Source organism: Hesperophylax consimilis, chromosome 11 (genome assembly GCF_061612785.1).
Source record: "Hesperophylax consimilis isolate HC1 chromosome 11, BYU_Hcon_1.0, whole genome shotgun sequence".
Lineage (NCBI taxonomy): Eukaryota > Metazoa > Arthropoda > Insecta > Trichoptera > Limnephilidae > Hesperophylax > Hesperophylax consimilis.
Window position 1 is genome coordinate 10,324,279 of NC_142846.1, and position 19,203 is coordinate 10,343,481.

A 19,203-nucleotide genomic window follows, 5' to 3' on the forward strand; every position below is an offset into this window, starting at 1 on the left:
TTTACACACGAATCAACGTAAATTCAAGGATTAGAGGATACGAACGAACTGTCAACGAAGGGGGTTAAATCCAGAAAAATACTAAGATGGCCAGCGTACGGCAGCTCGAGGCAATGTGGCCATCCGCCAAATATTCCGCATAAATTATTGTTAGTTGTTATTCCCTACAATGGTTTTTTCTACCCACTCGTAATTACCCTACCTACTCTTGATTTTAGAAAATTTCAAAAGCTAGCAAATAGCTTCATGAGTTATCTCATTACCAAAGTAGGGTAATGAATCAAAAACAAAGTAGATATTATTTCTGCAAATTCCTTCACTTAAAAATGCACATCACTAGCTACGGAATATTTTCTCTGTGTTTTTGCGCGCGTTATTGAAAATGCAAATGGCGTCCGTGGCCGCGCAGAAACTGCATGTGTACAAGGAGCTAGAAGCTGTGGCCGCCCATCGCACGTTGCAACTTTGGCCGTATAAACTTCGGCGCATAAATAAACCACTCACCTTCGGCGGTAAAAGGTCGTCGCGTCGATGGGATGGGTAGATACTTTGGCTGGTTAGAAATGGAGCAAGTACTTATCCAGCATACAGCAGAAGTTCAAGACAGTGCCGTGTATATTATTTTATTTTTTTATTCTTTATATTGGCTTTCACCCATTAAGAGTGATCTTGGCCATACATTACAACATTTTTCTTATTAATAAATACAACAAATTAGAGGATAAAATTGACATGATTGACAAAACAACTTTGATAAAACAACATAACATAACATAACGTAACATAAATAAACCAAACATAACATAAACATAACATAACATAAATATAACACAGCATAAACATAACATAACATAAGCATAACATAACATAAACATAACATACTTAACATAAACGGTACAGAGCTGGTAACAGTAGATTATCACAAAATTATAAAAATAGGAACCTGTGTACAATATATGTGGGCGCTTTTCGTTATTAAACCAAAGATTTTTTGAAAATTAGTAGCGTTTTTTTTAAAACAGTGTATATTATTTGATGGTCAGGAAAACTGAAAGATTACTAGGAAAATCAATTTAACGAAATATAGTCGGTGAGCCTAATTTCTGTTAAAACTAAATAAAACATTATTTGAGCTGATGCAACTAGAACCTATAAGTTAAAATTAGCTTTAACTGAAACATTGAGACAAAAACTCGGAGAAAATGCTAAACGGTTCAATATTCCAAAATAAACTGATAACATTCATTCACATTAAGTACGCGAAATTAGTGTCACACACTTCCATTCTTTGTTTCATTCTTCTCTCAAAATCATTTTATAAAGGTACTAAAGAGAAAGGATTTGTCACCGGCGAGCAGCGGCTACGAGATTAATATTTTGGCTAAGGAAATTGAAAACACTCCTTTTTCCTAGGGGTTAGGTTCCGTATTAAGCCCTTTATAAAAGTATTCCCTTGTTCCCAAAGTTTTTTTCACAACGCCACTGGAAATACCAATGCACACAGGTCGTAAAGCAAAAAGGTTGGGGTTAGTTTCAATTTAATCCTTTTTACAAACACGTTGAGGAAAGAGGAATTTTACCCTGCACCGCAAAACAGTAGCACATGTATTTTGACATTTTAAATCGGACTTTACTTATGCTTTGTGGAGAAGTTACAACGTATTAAAGGCAGGTTTCGAGATCCTATTTTCATGAGGTTCATGTTGCGATGGTATCCTATAATGTTTGCTGATGCTAGTTTAAAAGGGTGTTTGTAATAAACTTTTATTTGGTTTGGATGTTGGATGTGGTTTTATTGCAAAGCGGAGAACTCATTATACTCGGATAATTAAAAATATATAGTGATGGGAAATCCAAGTAAATATTTCGAAACATTTTGTTTTTTTTTTTCATTTTACCGTTCGAATACTAACTTTGATTAAAAAACAATCAATTTATTGATAAGTACCCATTAGTAATATTTGGATGAAGAATATTTAAAATAAAAATTGCAAAGTGTTGGTTATTCTCTACTCACCCACTATAAATATAATACTCACGATAGATGTGTGGATATTAAAATAGTTATAAACAGAGCACAGTAATTGTATTCTTATGCTATGAATGCAATCGAAAAGGTTACTGTTGGCGCTCAAAAATTTCTTCTTCCCGCAGGCTATTGGCGATATGCTTTTACATGTCAGGGCTATCGCCTGACAACGCATCATATTTATACCTGTTATAGTTAGCCAGTTATTCGCCTTAGTACTGCCCCGTAGTACAATTGTTCTTGGACTCCCTTACATTGAATGACAGCATAATATTGAAATAAAAACTTTAAATTTGGAAGGCAATCATAACCTAACATTAAATATATTGTTCAAATAAATTAAAATTTTGAATCCAATCTAAGATATAATTAGTGTTGCCGTGGTGGTGAAATAAAAACACCTTTAGGCATTTCAAAACGAAAAATAGCTTTTTATTGTCAATGAAACGCATTTAATAGAGAATAGGTATTTTATTTGATCATTTGTGAAACGTAACTTCCCTTATTTTAGGATTATTAGTTCGTAAAAATCACAAAAAAATTCATTGTTTGACCCCAGGAGGCTGATTTTCAAATTGCAATATCGTAATAATAATATTATCTCGCATTCGGATACGTTGGGGAATATTTCTGATACCGTAAACCCTTCAGACCTATTATTGACCGTTATATTTCAAAGAAGCTGTCAGAAAAACGAAGATTTTGTCTCTGTTTCCGCTTCTTAATAAAATCCAAATAGATAGGATATTTCTGAATTTATCCCAAAACTAAACGCTGTTTATGAAAGTTGATGAAATATACTGTTAAATTGTATTATTAGAACATATAATTTTTGAAATATTAAAATTTAGAAAGCAAACATAAAAAAGTTTTAAAAATAGCTCGCCTTGCGTTTTTTCGTCTAAACACTGAACTAAAATGACTGATAACATAAAGAATACAAATTTTACTACACAAATGTATTCCAAACTTTTTGTCATTTCATATGAGAATAATTAATAAAAAGTTCTCAAAATGAGCTTGGATGCTTTGGTTTGGTAGAGCTGTACATTTTAATTTTTCTGTGGTTAACTTCTATGTTTAAATATAAAGCTTGGTGTTCTCTATTTTTAATACCTTTTAGTTCATATTTCAAACTTTGAGGGTGAGGGAGGCGAATAGGAATCTATATTCCAGACGCATCCCAGTCCAGAAAAAATATTTTGTTGAAAATTCAGACTCACTTTGTGGTTTAAAAAAACACTATAGTTGTTTTTTTTTTATTTTTTTTTTTTTTTTTATTTATTGAAACATATAAACAAGGTTACAATTTTTTTTAACAATATAAACACCAATATATCAATCACTCTCCTAATAAAGCAGCTGCTTGTGTTTAGGAGAGGACAACAAAAATATTTTTACATTTGTTTAAATTAAACAAAAAATATTAGTAATAAAACAAAAAATAACACAAAAAATAACAATAAAAGTAATAAAAATATAGGTTAGTTAATAAATGATTCAAAGAATTTAAAAGGCAAAAACATATTTCTAAACAGTAAGTAAAGTTATGAGGTGGTACAAGAGTAATTTAATTTATTTATTTTTTTATATTTTTCGTAGTTTTCTTCCGATCGTATATCAAGGGGTAATTTATTAAATAATTTTACACCCTTGAATATATAGTGATGTTGTGCTGTTGTGGTTCGTGCTAGTGGCACGGTTAGTCCTCCAACAGATATTATTCTTTTGCTAATATTCAATTGTGGTAAATTATTTTTACTAAAGAAATCTTTATGTATTTGTAGAAGTGCAATTTTGTCATAAATTTTTGTAAGTGGGGGAACCGGGAAATCTTGAAAAACATTTATAGTTGGGTAGTAATATGGCTTTTTTAAGATGATTTTTATTAGTATTTTTTGAATAGTTTCCAGTGGGAGTAGGGATGATTTATATGCACCCCCCCAAGCCACGATTCCATATTGTAGGACAGAGTGCGCCAGTGCATAATAAATATCTTGTAGTATTTTTAATGATACAATATTTCTTAGTCTAAAAAATATATAGATTAGTTTTCTCATTCTGTCTACTGTGGAATTTATATGACTTTTCCATTTAATGTTATTATCAATAATTATTCCAAGATATTTTATTTCTTTTTTACTACTAATGTTTATACAGTTTGAATTACAGGGTGCGAATTTAAGGAGGCAATTTCTTTCGTGAATTTTTATGTTTAGATTTACATTTGAGTTATTCCCTGTTAGGCTATAAGGTATAAAATGGGTTTTTTCGACATTCAGTGTCAATAAATTTTCGTCAAACCATAGTTTAACGATATTTATTGCATTATTAGCTGATACTACGACCTCATTCCATGAATTTCCTTCAATAGTTATAACTGTATCATCTGCGTAAGATATGATGTTTCCAATGATTGGGAGTTGAAAAAGTTCATTAACATATAATATAAAAAGTAAAGGTCCCAAAACAGTTCCTTGTGGAATTCCAATATCTATATTTTCTATTTCACTTAATTCGTTGTTTACTTTAACCTGTTGAGTTCTTTGATAGAGATAACTTTTTAACCATGTTTTAGCTTTGCCAGTAATTCCTATATTATTTAGTTTATTAATTAATTTTGAATGTGAGACACTATCAAAAGCTTTACTGAGGTCAATGAATATACTTAAGCATTTTTTGCCTCTATCTAATGTTTTGTAAATAAGCTTAGTTAATTCTGCAATTGCGTCTTGTGTGCTAAGTTTATCTCTGAAACCGTATTGACTAGGGTTAATACTTTTTTGGTTATCTGTATAATCAGCAATTTGTTTTTTTATTACTTTTTCGTGTATTTTTGCAATGTTGGATAATAAGGATATTGGGCGGTAATTGTTTACTTCTTTTGAATCTCCGGATTTATATACTGGGATTATAATGGCTTTTTTATAGTTAGACGGGAATATTCCGTATTTAGTACTTACATTAATTATATGCGTAATCGGTTTGGTTAGAAAATTGCAGTATTTTTTCAAGATTTCTGTAGTTATACCGTCGTATCCTGGCGCACTACCATTTTTAAGTGATTGTATTATGTTTTCAATATTTTTTTCTGAAGTCGGTTTAAAAATTGAAAGATTGCTATTTGTTATTTTATCTTCATGTATGTCATCAGGTTGATAATTTTGGTCAATTTTATATGCAAGTTTTTGACCGACGGTAGCGAAAAATTTGTTGAAAATATTTGCGCACATTTTTGGTTCACGGATAGCATTTATTTTAGTTCCATTATTGTTTATGACATTTATTGTAGACTTATTTTTATTCATTATTTCATTTATAGTGTTCCATGTTTTTTTAGGGTTTTCTTTTGTGAGGATTATTTTCTCCCTGTAATATTTTTCTTTTGTGTCTTTGATAATTTTAATGAGTTTGTTCCGGAATATTTTGTATTCGTTTTTTACTTGGCTATTGGTAGGGTTTTTTTTTGTGTCTATGAAAAGTTTTTCTTTTTTCCGGATAGATATGAGTAATCCTTGCGTAATCCATGGTTTGATTTGCCTTAATTTAGAACTTGGTTGATTATTTATAAAGGTTGTACAGTCTGCGATATGAGCATTTAAAGTTTCTTCAAAGAAGTTTGCGCACATGTCTGGGTTTTGGCAATTTAGTATTGAGGACCAAGATTCGTTACTTAATTTATTGTTTGATTTTACATTGTTCAATTTGGAAATTATGTTAATATTTTTTCTAGAGTCATTTGATCCTAAGTTTTTATTGAAATCATAAATAAAAATATTTGTATGGTGATCTGTTATATCATTTTTCCATATAATAGATTTAATTTTTTCTGTGTGTTTAATATTGCTCCATATGTGGTCCAGGCATGATGGCGATTGGTTTGCAAATTCTCTTGTGAAATTATTTACACATCATATAAAGTTCATTTCATTCATAGCATTTATATAATCTAATTTATTTTTACAGTGGTTATTAGGACCAATATTAATATTTAAATCACCTATTACGATACAATTTAGATGGTTTTTGTTACATAGTATTTTTTTTAATTCTTCTATAAATAAAGGTACATCAGAACTGTGTGTTCGATATATTGCGATTATATTGAATGGCATATTATTTAAAACAAAATTTAATGACAAACAGTTTGCTTTGCATATGTGTATTTCGGTAATATTGATATCAGTAATTTTTTCTTTAGCGTATACTACAATTCCACTATTTTTATTAATCTGATAATTTGTATTGTAATTTTTGTAGTTTGGGATGATTGGTATATTTATGTTTGCATGTATGTGCGCCTCGGATAGTATTATGAAATCTGGCTGTGAACATAATGTATTTAGGGATACCAAAAGTTCATCCATGTTTTTATTTATACTTCTAATGTTTAGGTGCAAGATTGTTAGTCTATTTATTATATTGTCATAGATCTTATTGCATTCACTGGCTGCTTCACATACGTATTCTTCTATATTTAGATTTTTATCAATTTCGCTTAAGTTAAAATTTTCCATTGTATTTATTTAGGTGTGATAAAATATGTATATAAAATTCTACGAGTAAATGAATAAGTAATAATGCTCATAATTAGTGTAACACTATTCTTGCTCGATTTCAGTTCATATCTAAAATTGTAGGTTTTGATTTTTTCTATAAGATTTATTTTATGTTTAGATAATACTCGGAGACATAGTGAGTGTTTGTTTAATTGACAGCAATAATTAATTTGATTCGTTCTTCTTTTTATAATAATTACAATAAAAAATAGCGTTTGTAAGAATATATCAATAGTACAAGTGAACATATAGTGTAGAGATTTATTGCATATAGAATATTGTCAGCATGATATATGGGTTAGTAATGTATATAATAATAATTTTGACAAATTAATATATCTATAATTAGACTTTAGTATTCTGTAATTTACTAGCATTCGATAAATGCAGTTGTGGATTGTTATTGTATTTTCTATTTTTCTGGTAGGAATATACAAATGTAGAACGTAGATGTAATGAATTGTAAAAATAAACATAAAAGTGTAGTAAGTAGAGATGTGTTATCATGAAGAAAATATTTAGGTTTTTTATCTTCAATATAGAGAATGATTTAAATTTTTTGGTTTTAAATACATATATCCTGACTTTAAAGTATGTAGAATGATGAAAGATTTGTCGGTTTTTTAATGTATAGACTATATTATTATTATTTTTTATAGCTTGTGGATATTCAAAAGTACATGCGTATTTGTAAGATTAGTAATTCATTTATATTTACAGTAAAACTGTAATTGGTGGTTTGTACTTTATAGAAAGTTTATTACCAATGTTAGACATTATTAAGAGAAGAAAATATTTACGCCTGCGTAAATTCAGTTTAGTACGTTGCGTTAGTTGAAAGATATGACACTCAAGAGAAAATAAATTAATTTAAAATTCCTTATTTTCGTGTGTACCTGCTACGCCATGCGAACAAGCAAATAATTACACTCGCGTAAGCATCCGCTCATAAGTATCAAATAATAATACTCGTAAAATAAAACACGCACATAGAAAATTGAATAAAAGAATTATAATATTATCCACCCAAACACAGAATATTAACATATTTAATTTTTGTGTAATGAAATCACTCTGCTTTTCTTGTCAGAGTTTCTAGTTTTTCTAGTTTCTAGCAACTTAACGAACGTAAATATTATCAGCGATTCTCAAACGAAACTTTGAAACGGAAAAATTATAAAAAGATAGCAGCCAATAAAAATATGCGTCAAGAAAATGAAGATAATTTTGGTAGTTCTTAGTCGAAGTATGATTCAGTTAAATATCACCAAATTAAATAGGGTCCGATTAGCTCAGTGGTATAGCAGCTCCCGGCAAGGCTAAGGTCCTGGGTACAGTTCCTAGAAGCAACCGTGACTTTTTTCTGATTTTTCTGTTTCGAATTTTCGTTTGAGAATCGCTAATATTGTATTCGATGATTAAATATTATAATTTGAGGTATTACTCTAATTATATCTACAAACTCAAATCCTTTAATTTTCACAAATTATCATCCAATTATATTATTTTTTTATCTAACGTATTTGGTAATATATTATGCTAGACCGGTGAGTGGCTGAGTCGGCATCGCGTTTGGGCCCCACCCAGGCTTCGTACGTCCAATTCCTCGTCGTAGAAGCTTGTTGTAGTAGAAGATTTTCAAATATTTTCAGGTTATCAAAATATAAAATAATAAGTAAATAAATAAATGGTGGGTAAAATATAATTGATTTTCAACGACCGGTCTTACCCACACCAATTACCTACTTACATAATTATTGTTAGTTCCTACCTAAGTCTTTATTTACTTAAAGAAATTACTTATTTATATAGCCGCTTAAGATAAAATGAGAAGGCTTTTCTTGGGGCGTGACAGCTCAGAAGTGAAAGCCATCACTGTCAGATAGCTACGGCTCTTTCAGACAGACAGGTGGGCATTCAGATAGGTAAGCACTTTCAGAGAGGTAGGGGCCGCTTCCAGAATAGGTCGTTGAATTATTTACCCACCTTCCAGAAGCAATTTGATATAAATAGAACAATTTAGGCGGAATTTACCTTCGTACAAGTTGGCGTTTGAGATTCCCCATGGGGTTTTCTAGGAAGTAGGATGTTGTGCTGTCTCGAAGTTATCAAAATATTCATCTATGTGAAGTTAAGATGGGTTCTGATGACAATAAATTTGATCGATGGCTGAAAATTAAATAGGTACCGATTCATAAATTAGTATTTAATAAAACAATATCGATTATAATAAAATTATGGTAGGTAGGGTAGGATTTTTGACGAGGTTGTGGGTTGGTACTATACAAAAACAAAGAGTTGACATTGACAGATGGATGAACAGAGAAAACAAATCTTGATGTATGTATGTTTGTTTTCTTCTATATGCGGTTTTCTATCTTCTGTTTCAACTTTGTATGTCTATGAAATAATAATATGTTTTTTCTTATGGCGATGCACTACGTCGTGTAATATTTTGAATCGAGCCGCCATCAATAACACTCCTTACGTAGATGGCGATAAGGCTTGAATTCCAGCTTAACACCATCCAGCTGTTTTGATTTAGGAAAGAAAAAAACATGGTCAAAAAGTGCCTTTTATTTTATTTTGTGGATGTTCAGGCATAAATATTTAAATGTTTTCGAATCATTTTATAAATAACTTAATTTGCCACATTATACAATAAAACCATAACCGAAAATGGGTTCGTAAGTAGGAAATTTTGAACTTTAAAGCAGTTTTCATAGGCCTTATACATTATTTTTTTCTGGGCTTATAAAAAGACTTATGTAAAAAATACTCGATTATTTCAATGGCTAAGCTGTATTATACTCGCGGTATTTATTTAAAGCATCTGAAACATTTCTAGGCGACCAAATTTTCAAACCAAAAACACATGATTTTGCATTACTACGTAGTGCATCGCCTTAATGGCGTGTTAGTAATCAGTCAATGAAGAAAAACGAAAGTTGGAAACAATCAACTTTGGGTTTCTAGTTTCTATTCAATCGAAAATCCCCTTTTCACTGATATACATCATAGATTCTATGGAATAGATCATATACTAGATCAGGCAAGATTAGGTCATCAGGGTAGCTAACACTGTCGGTTGATAACGGTTTTATCGATAATGTCGGTAACTTGTCATCGTTCTTGAGCTTGTCTGCAGGTCATCAATAACCATCTTAGGTATTTCTGTGCAACAAAGTATTTTGAATTTACAATTTCCGTCTGCGCATGCGCCGATCTGTCGCACGTATCTCTTCCAAACAAATAAATAGTCATGTTTCTCTTTAGGATACGGCCACGTGACCCCGCTATCCCGCACCGGCAAGATATTCTGCATGGCGTACGCTGCGTGCGGCATCCCGCTGACCCTCGTGCTGCTGGCCGCGCTAGTGGAGCGCCTGCTGTGGCCGGCCTCCGCGCTGCTCAGGGCGCTGAACCACCGCCTGGGGCACCTATACCAACCCTTCTCTATCAGGATCATGCACCTCTTAATCATAGGTAACTTGTTCTCTTCATATTACTTTACTTTGTGATATATATTATTTTTATATATATACAGGGTGTATCGGCAAGTACCCGACAAACTTTAACCAGCTATTCCTCAGCACATTTGGAGTAAAAAATGTTATAGGCGCTTTGCTGTCCGGTAACATTTTTTTTCCATTAAAAACAAAAAATAAATAAAAAATCCACACTCCGTCACTGTCATTTGCATTGAATCTCGTGTTCAACAGCTGTTATTAGCAAATGTGTCAAAAAGTGTCCTCGCTCTTTCGTACACACTAAATAATAATAGTTAAAAATGAAACGAATGGTGCTGTGCCATTTCGTGGTGATTGTAAAAGCGCGCCAACGTAGGTACGTACGTACATTATTCAACGAAACTCGAACAAAATATTGCCAGATGGGTTTTCAAACTTTGACAAAGGATAAAACATTGGTGACATGTGGTGAAAATATGAATAATAATTTTTTTATTAAAAAAAAATGTTACCGGACAGCAAAGTGCCCATAACATTTTTTACTCCAAATGTGCTAAGGAATAGCTGGTTAAAGTTTGTCGGGTACGTGCCAATACACCCTGTACAATATATATAGGGTTTTCCAATAAGAGGTGTTATTTTGAATAGCCCGCTATTTCGGTAGATGTTACTTTAAAAGCTGTCATTTTTTGACATTTGACAAGTAGAAACTACGTCATTAATAAAAATGGAACGATACACGCTTCAACAAAGCATTGAAATTATTAAAATTCACTTGAGTGAATCAAATGCAAATCATCTTGAGTGATGAGGCCCATTTCCACCTCGGTGGCTTCGTCAACAAGTAAAATTGTCGCATCTGGGGCTCGGAAAACCCAAGAGTTATTCTTGAAAAGCCTCTCTATCCTCAACGTGTGACTGTTTGGTGCGGTTTATGGTCCGGCGGAGTCATTGGACCTTACTTTTTCAAAAATGAGGCTGGAGCAACAGTTACGGTGAATGGATCGCTATCGAGAGATGATGAATGATTTTTTATCGCCGGAATTGGATGGTATTGATCTGGACAACGTTTACTTTCAACAAGACGGCGCTACGTGCCACACAAGCAACCAAACCATTGATCTTTTACGATTGAATATCAAAATAACACCCCTTATTGGAAAACCCTGTATATATGTTATGTTATTGACTTGACCATTTCATCTGTCTGTAAATTTGTGGCCATGTAGGATAGGTACTACCTTTTTGTCCCGCCAGAGTTCGCATGATGAATCATCAATATTATGGCACTTACCGGCCTGAAAAATGTTTGAAAATTTCCTTAGTACGTATTTATACCTTATTTCTCTAATTTAACTGTTATTTTTTCTTCCTCAGTGTCGATATTGGTGGTGGTGTTCCTGGCCATCCCCGCCTCCGTGTTCAGCATCCTGGAGCCTGAATGGGACTACCTGGACTCGCTGTATTACTGCTTTATCTCTCTGACCACCATCGGCCTGGGCGACTACATCCCCGGAGACACACCTAACCAGCCCATGCGGCCGCTCTACAAAGTTGGAACTACTGGTCAGTACCTACGCACTCCCCACTATTTATTTATTTTGATTAAATTAACGACTAGCCATAAAAAACACTCAATATCTACAATAAGGTCCATGTAAAGGGACATCCGTATTTTAATAATTTTCGTTTTAAATCTGCATTTTTTTAGTGGTATTCCATTAGATTTATAATAATGCATGTTTTTTTCTTTATTCAGTTTACCTGCTGGTAGGCCTGACCTTCATGATGCTGACCCTCACTGTGTACTACGACATCCCTCAACTCAATGTCGGCCTCATCTTCACCTCCACGGACTCCAACTCTGGCTACGACCCCGAGAAGATGCGCTTGAGCGATGGCGGCATGGTCGGCCCCCAATACACCGTCGGTTCCCTCACCATCCCCGGACAATACGCTCCCCAATGCGATGATCCCACTGCCTCCACTCGCCGTTCTGTCGTCAGAGTCAAGCCTCATCGGGATGATAGCCCTAGCCCTGAAGATACCACCCCTGTCCATGCAAGAGATCTCAGAGTTCCGTAAACACGTTGTATCTATGGTCAAAACTGTCGAATTTTACAAATTGTCTATTGAACATTTTTAAATTCTTCGGTTGCTCTTCTATGCTTGTCAGAAGTAGAATAATTTAAAATTTGCTTATTTTTATTAAATAGGTACTGAAATGTATCGAATTAAATTATGTTATTGTAGTGATTTAATTTTAGGCTTGTTATAAAACAATTTTCATTGATTCAAGAGATTAAACAAAAGGTCTATTAGAAAATAAATTGCATTTAGAATAATGTTTTTTGTTTTTTTTTATAATTAATTGCTTGTTGAGTCGAAAGAGAACCTTTGTCAGTTGGGCAAACGGGAGATTTTAATGTTTGAAAGTTAAGGTTATTTTGTATTTTTGTAAACAATAACTACAATAATAATGATTCTACTTCTGATGTACAATGAATTTTCGACAGGATTACAAAGCGACTAAACATTGTAAACATGTATTTTTTATTATTCTTTGAAATATTATAATTGCATGTAAACTTTATGTACATTATACTTTATTGATAATTTTTATTGCATCAATTTCAGCACAATATTTTTTCTTATACCTACAATGACAACAACATTGACTCTCTTTAATTATTTTATTGTTTTGGAATGAACTTTTTAAATAAAAGTTTAGGGCGAGTAGAATAATATAAAACCAAATTTACAAAACATGCATTGTATAATGTCGCGTTTTGTGAATTTTGTTTGGAATCAAGGAGCAAAAATTTACAAGCTCAATTTATTTGGAATGGCCAAATGCGAGGAAGTTTTTTAATTTTATATTGATTTAGCCTAATATATTGACCGTCCTAAAGATATTACTGAAAACTTTGAACGTTTCTACATTTTTGCACTTTTCCAAATGAATTTTTCTATTATTAGAGTAAATTAATGTGATGTTCTCCTAGACCTACATAATAAAATTACCATTAAATACCCATATTGTAACATGAAAAGATTCATAAAGGATAATGTATTGTATGTATCCACCAATCTTAAATTTATCTCTATATTATCAGTGTTGAACTATGTACCTTGTAATCTTATTGTTGTCTTCCCTTGAAAACTCACACCTTTAAATAAAATAAGTGTTTGTAAAATGTATTAGAAAATATTATAAATAATATTATTTATTTAAATATTATAATATAACTGTCTAGAAAGAATATTTATATATTTCCGAATACAAACAAAAAATAGAATATTTGTGTGAAAAGTATCACAGATTAACATTAATAGCATGTGACAAAAAAGTATTTTAAATTAGATGACTGTAGGTCTGAAACTATATTTAAATTGCAACTCATGTCGGCAAAATGCACCACACATCGCACATCGCTATCACATCTACCATCTAAATACTACACAGCATTTTTTAAGGGTAAACGTAACATACAATATAATCTATGCGTTAATTTAATTATTTTATGAAAATACACTATTTGCAAATTAGACATTTGTTTGCTCCCGTACGTACGCAATATGAATATGATTTCTTTCAAGAAAGGCATACAAATACAATATAGTATTTGTATGCCTTTCCAGAAAGATTTGCGTTTTATACAGGAAAAACTATTCAATCGTATTCAAATTGCGTCTGAACAGGTGCAAATAAATAATTTGTCTTATTATTTAATGATAAACTAATGTTTATAAAACCTTGTCTTATGAACATTTGTTTATCATTAAAAAATAATAATGATAACAAGTACAATGATACAAGTCAAAAATATTTCACCAATAAATGAAGATATCATATGTCTCGACGCCATCTAGTGAGAAATTTAGCACTAACAAAGCCTTTCCTACAAAAATAAAGTTGGTTGTTTACTGGTGGAAAAAATATAATAAGCAGTAATTGTTGATTGAGGTACTAGTACATATTGAATTATTTGGCGGGTTGGAAATAAACCGACATAGCTCAGTGGTTACAGAGCACCTGACCGGACTCAGTTCAGTTCCCGTTGGCGGCATTTATTTTTACTCGGGAGATATTTTCAATCTGTATTAATATTTCAGACAACTAATTATTGCTTATAAATAATTTGTCTTATTATTTTTAAGCCTAACTTGCAAAAAGCGTATATTCATAAAATAATTAAACTAATGCCATCTATGAATGCGTAGGTTATAATGTATGTTATTTTTACCCTTAAATAGACCCATCTCTTCGATAAAGACACTTTGTGCACTGGGTAGTTCAATGATCAATGTGCCACTTTCGGGCAGTTTACACATTGAATAATTATTGTCAGCCAGAAAGAGCAGACCATATTACGCACATATAAAAACACTGATTGGTTTATTGATGCAAACTGTTTTTAACATTTCATTAACTATTATACTGTCGTAACGTAATAATAATCACACAATTTACAGCCAAATAATTTGATGTGCATCAGTATGTTATTCAGAAACTCTGTGGTCTAATGAGAAATCACAATGATTGCAAAACGAATTCAGATTCTGTTTATTAATGCGACGAATGTAAAAATCAATTGAGGAGAGATGCAATAACAACTTTTGTTGAAAATTGTAGTTTTGAGTAAAATGCTTTCAAAGTTTTTTTAAATGCGTGGTATTCACTTGTAACTGGTGTTTAAACTTTTACATGTAGCTCTGTTTGTGTAATACCTACAGAAGTAATATTTACACAGCAGATAAAGATGGAGATATCAAGAAGTAATTGGTGCAACCAGCTTTTACAGCAAGTTTATATTGTTATTGCATCCAGTTCCTCAATTGTAAAAAGGAATTTCTGTCACATAGTATATTCTAGCCACATAAAAATAATACCCCATTATAAAGTTAAAAATTAACAGATGCAAAAAATGAAGTCTCCTTTTTAAACGGTCAATGTCACCTAATCCCAAATGAAAACGTTCAGAATGAAGATTGCAAATTATTGCAAAACTTGAGGTATACATCTGACTAACTATATATGTGTTTATTTAATTGATTCATCGCTAGATATTGATGATGGTAGATGATTTTGAAATAAGTCAGCACTTTAGAAGATGGACCTAGTCTGCTATTCGGTCAACAAAAGAATTAGCGATTTAATGTTATGTTGGACCTTACAAGTGTCAATTTCATGTTATAGGAGACCAAAATATAAATGTAAAAAAAATGAAAATACATAGTAGTCATTAATGTCTAGAAACTATTGAAAAACTTAGAAAATATATCATCTTTAATTTCTGTAAAAGCATTCATTAAAAAATCACCAAAAAAAATTTTAACCCTAAAATATTTAAAAATTTTAATATTGTCGTTAAGGAAACGACGTTTAAATTTTTTTATATGCCTAACATATTTTTAAAACGAGTGTGCTAATTTTATTTTGTGATATTAAATAGTATATCAAATATATATATATTTATTATCTATTTAGCATGAAAATATTAATATATATATATATATATATATATATATATATATATATATATATATATATATATATATATAAATGTATATTTATTTTATATTTAATGAGAAAGAAAAAATTAAACAATGAATCCTTTTGGAAAAGGCCCACATTTGTTTGGTTAAGATATCTAATGAATGCATCAAACTTGAATAAATAATTATAATCCCACAGAAATTAAAATAAATGAAATAATTCAACTATCAAAGATTAACATTACATATCAGAGCTTACAAACATGTAGAATCACATTTATAATCAAATTTTAAATAGATTTAAAATATTCAGTCGTCACAACAATCGGTGAAAATATCTTAATGTAACACTCTGTTTTGTACATGTGAAGGTCGAACTGCATCAACACTTCTCTATAAGTACTGTAGAAACTATGGGAATGCATTTATACAAGTCTAAAGAAACCATATAAAATAATGTATCCAAAGCAGACTATTAAAACTGTCACTAAAAGTGTGTGTTTTTAATTTTCAATTCCAAAACAACCTATAATCCTATAATAGTAAAATAATCCTGTACTAGTGTAATGTTTCACATTCGTCTCACTAAATCAATGACGTTACAATATATATGTAGATGCGCTGTAGAAATCTCAAAGTGGCAAGCCAAAAGTATATCAACTGTAGTACTTTCGATTTAGTGGTTTTAGACCTCAATTTGCATAAGTGAGTACCAAAATACCCTCGCGTGTGATGAAAAAGTGTTTCCATTACACGGCAAACACTAGTAAAAGCCAAAGGCAAAGAATACCATTTGCTTCGTAAATATATGCAAATTACTTAGGGGGTATTTCACTATCTCTGATTATGTTCTGACTAAGCACTAATCCGCGGATTAGTCATTTTTTCGTTTTCACTATATCTGAATAACGTTAACGCTCGGGTTAAAGTTCGATTTGACTAATCAGTGTTCGAACCTTACGTTAGGCACTATTCCTCGAATCAAAGATGGCGTCAAAACATTCCGAGTTTGACAGCGGAGAAGTGAGTCGAATTTTATTGCGAATTATTATGGATACCGAGGTTTTTGATTTACAGAAGCAGGTGAAAGGGCGGCGATGCGAAGGCCGCGAGTTTTAAGAGCTCGAATGAATTTGAATGCTTGGAATTATTTGATTGTGTTCAAAATAAGAAACAATGTATTAATTCGACACGAATCTATCTAAAATGACCTGATAATCAACATAACATAACCAAAAAAATGCACACTTTGCGGTGTGCGGACTCTGACGCATGACAGGCGTGGCAGTAGATGGGGTAACTGCAAACATTTTGCGATGTTGTCAGACTATTTCGAGTGTTATCTATCCGGAAGCTCGGCAACAATGGTGAAACGGTCGCCGTTGAATAACGAAGTTATTCTGATCTTTAAAGCCAGCCAACGGCTAGCTAGTCAGATATTTAGCCCGACATAGTGAAATACCCCCTTAAATTTCTTAAATTTTTTTTTATAGAGCGGAGAAGGTTTACATATAGTTCCCATAGGCCATAGGCCCATTGTGCTATCTCCCATTTTACCTCATTCTTTAACAGTCTCCCAGTCCCTTGTATAACGTTCACAAGGGTTGTCATTGTATATGTGGCTATTTCTTCTGGTTCCACAATGTGTCCTCACAGGTCTCATCTCTCCCCATTGGTTCCCTGAAGGCCCCACAAGGGAAGAAAGTCTCATTTCTCCTCTCCACTCCCCTTTGATTCCCTAAAGGCCCCACAAGGGAAAAGTTTACGGAGGCGGCCTCATCTCTCCTCTCCACTCCTCCTTGGTTCCCTAAAGGTCCCACGAGGGAAGAGGGCCTCATTCCTCCTCTCCACTCCTCCTTGGTTCCCCGAAGGCCCCATGGGGGAAGAGTCCACTTATTCTTATAAATAATACAATTTCCAGAAGATTTGTCACCTGATCCTATATTTATTTTGTTCATGCACATATATTCTTTGAATATCTATCTTTGCCATACACGAACTACTGGAAACATAAGAGTGTTTTACTTGCAATATTTTCTTTTAATTTTGTAGGAGACCACAGGGAGCCTAGATGTATTGTAATGTTATTGCCTGGCATATAAACATCCGAACTGATGAGCTGAACCACAACTTATGGGAAACGAATGAAAGAACCACAAATGGCGCAATACGCCTCTTGCGGTTGTTTTGTTCCTTTCCCGTAATTCGTGGCTCTTAAAGATTGTTAAATAATTCATTTTTGAAGCACTCTTTACAATTTAACATGGTCAAATTAAATTTTCAATAGCTCCAAAACGACGAAGTTATGTGCATTCTAAGCGAACTTGGTTAAAATGTATGCAATGGTGTCTCATGATGTCACATGAGATACAGTTCATAATTCGAATGGCAGTGCTGCAGTACTGCCGCGCATATACAGTGATATCACAAGCTTTTCAGCCCTCAGCAAATCTCAATGGCACATATCAATGGTAAAATATATGTTATTATATTTTATATGGTAAAGTAATATAACCGTAATCGAATGATCGTAAGCATAAATATTGTATGCAAAAGATTGTAGGTAAAAAGATCGTAATTATCATTTGATCATTAATTACCATTTGATCGTATTATTTGCCTATGATCATTGTGCTTACGATCATTGTGCTTACGATCATTTAGCTTACGATCATTCCAGAGTTACGATCATTTGATTACAATCATTTTGTATATGATAATTTTACCTACAACCATATTTACGGTACTATTCGAAACATGAAATTTCGTCGTTAGAGACAACTCCTGGTGGAGGTTATAGCGGGGTGCTGAGGCTCAACGGTATCAGGGGTCACTTGATACAGTACAGATGTGTCTCTGGAAAACTGGTTTAGGGAACACACTTCTACAATTATGTTCTGTGGCGCGTATTTGTCTAAATTTACATAATTGAGTCCTTTAGGCCTCATTTCCTCGACTGTGAGGCCCACGTCTCCCGAAGAAAAGAGGGACACACCCTGGCTGTGTGTACAGCTGACATCACCGGGAAAGAGAGATCCTAAATAAAAGCTTAATATCCATTTCATTACTTACCAACATTCAAAATAAAGCTCTCTTTTATAAGGTAAACACCACTGTGGGAATAACTTTGGATAAAAATGCGTCCCGCGGAGATTATCTTAGTAAATATAATTAATAAATTATGTATATTGTAAATCAAGTATTGAAGTGAAACACTCTTAGGGTCAAATATTAGATAAATGCAATGCTATTATTAATCTCTAATAGTATAACATAAAGTTGCTTTTCGCGTCTGTCTGTTTAAGCGCTAAGTTCTCTTAAACAGATTTTAATAGGGTTTTCATTATCATTTAGAAAATTTTTTCAGAAGGTTTATATATATATATATATATATATATATATATATATATATATAATACATTCATATTATATTTATAAAAAGTATAGAAAAGTCAATGTTTTGTAATCAAGTCGAAAAATATATTTTCCGGGGCTTACATTGTTAATGCTGACTAAACCTTATAAGATACATCAAAATAATGTACTACAGAATTGCATATCATAAAAAGGCCTATAGAAAAAAAAGGTATATGTCTATCTCCTAAGGATAACCCACAGTAATTATTTTTATCTTTTTACAAATATA

The 19,203-nt window shown here is 32.2% G+C and overlaps 1 protein-coding gene across 3 annotated transcripts in view; it reads left to right on the forward strand.

Moving 5' to 3' along the window:
• LOC149419770 (potassium channel subfamily K member 6-like) overlaps positions 1–15,557 on the forward strand; it is a 295,617-nt gene extending 280,060 nt beyond the window's left edge. For all 3 annotated transcript variants that reach the window (XM_089637021.1, XM_089637019.1, XM_089637020.1), the window contains 3 exons: positions 9,865–10,074; positions 11,436–11,624; positions 11,818–15,557. In XM_089637021.1, the coding sequence (XP_089493147.1) occupies positions 9,865–10,074; positions 11,436–11,624; positions 11,818–12,143 (725 nt within the window). In that variant the 3' untranslated portion in view covers positions 12,144–15,557. The remainder of the gene's footprint in view (positions 1–9,864; positions 10,075–11,435; positions 11,625–11,817) is intronic.
• The last annotated feature ends 3,646 nt before the right edge of the window (positions 15,558–19,203 follow it).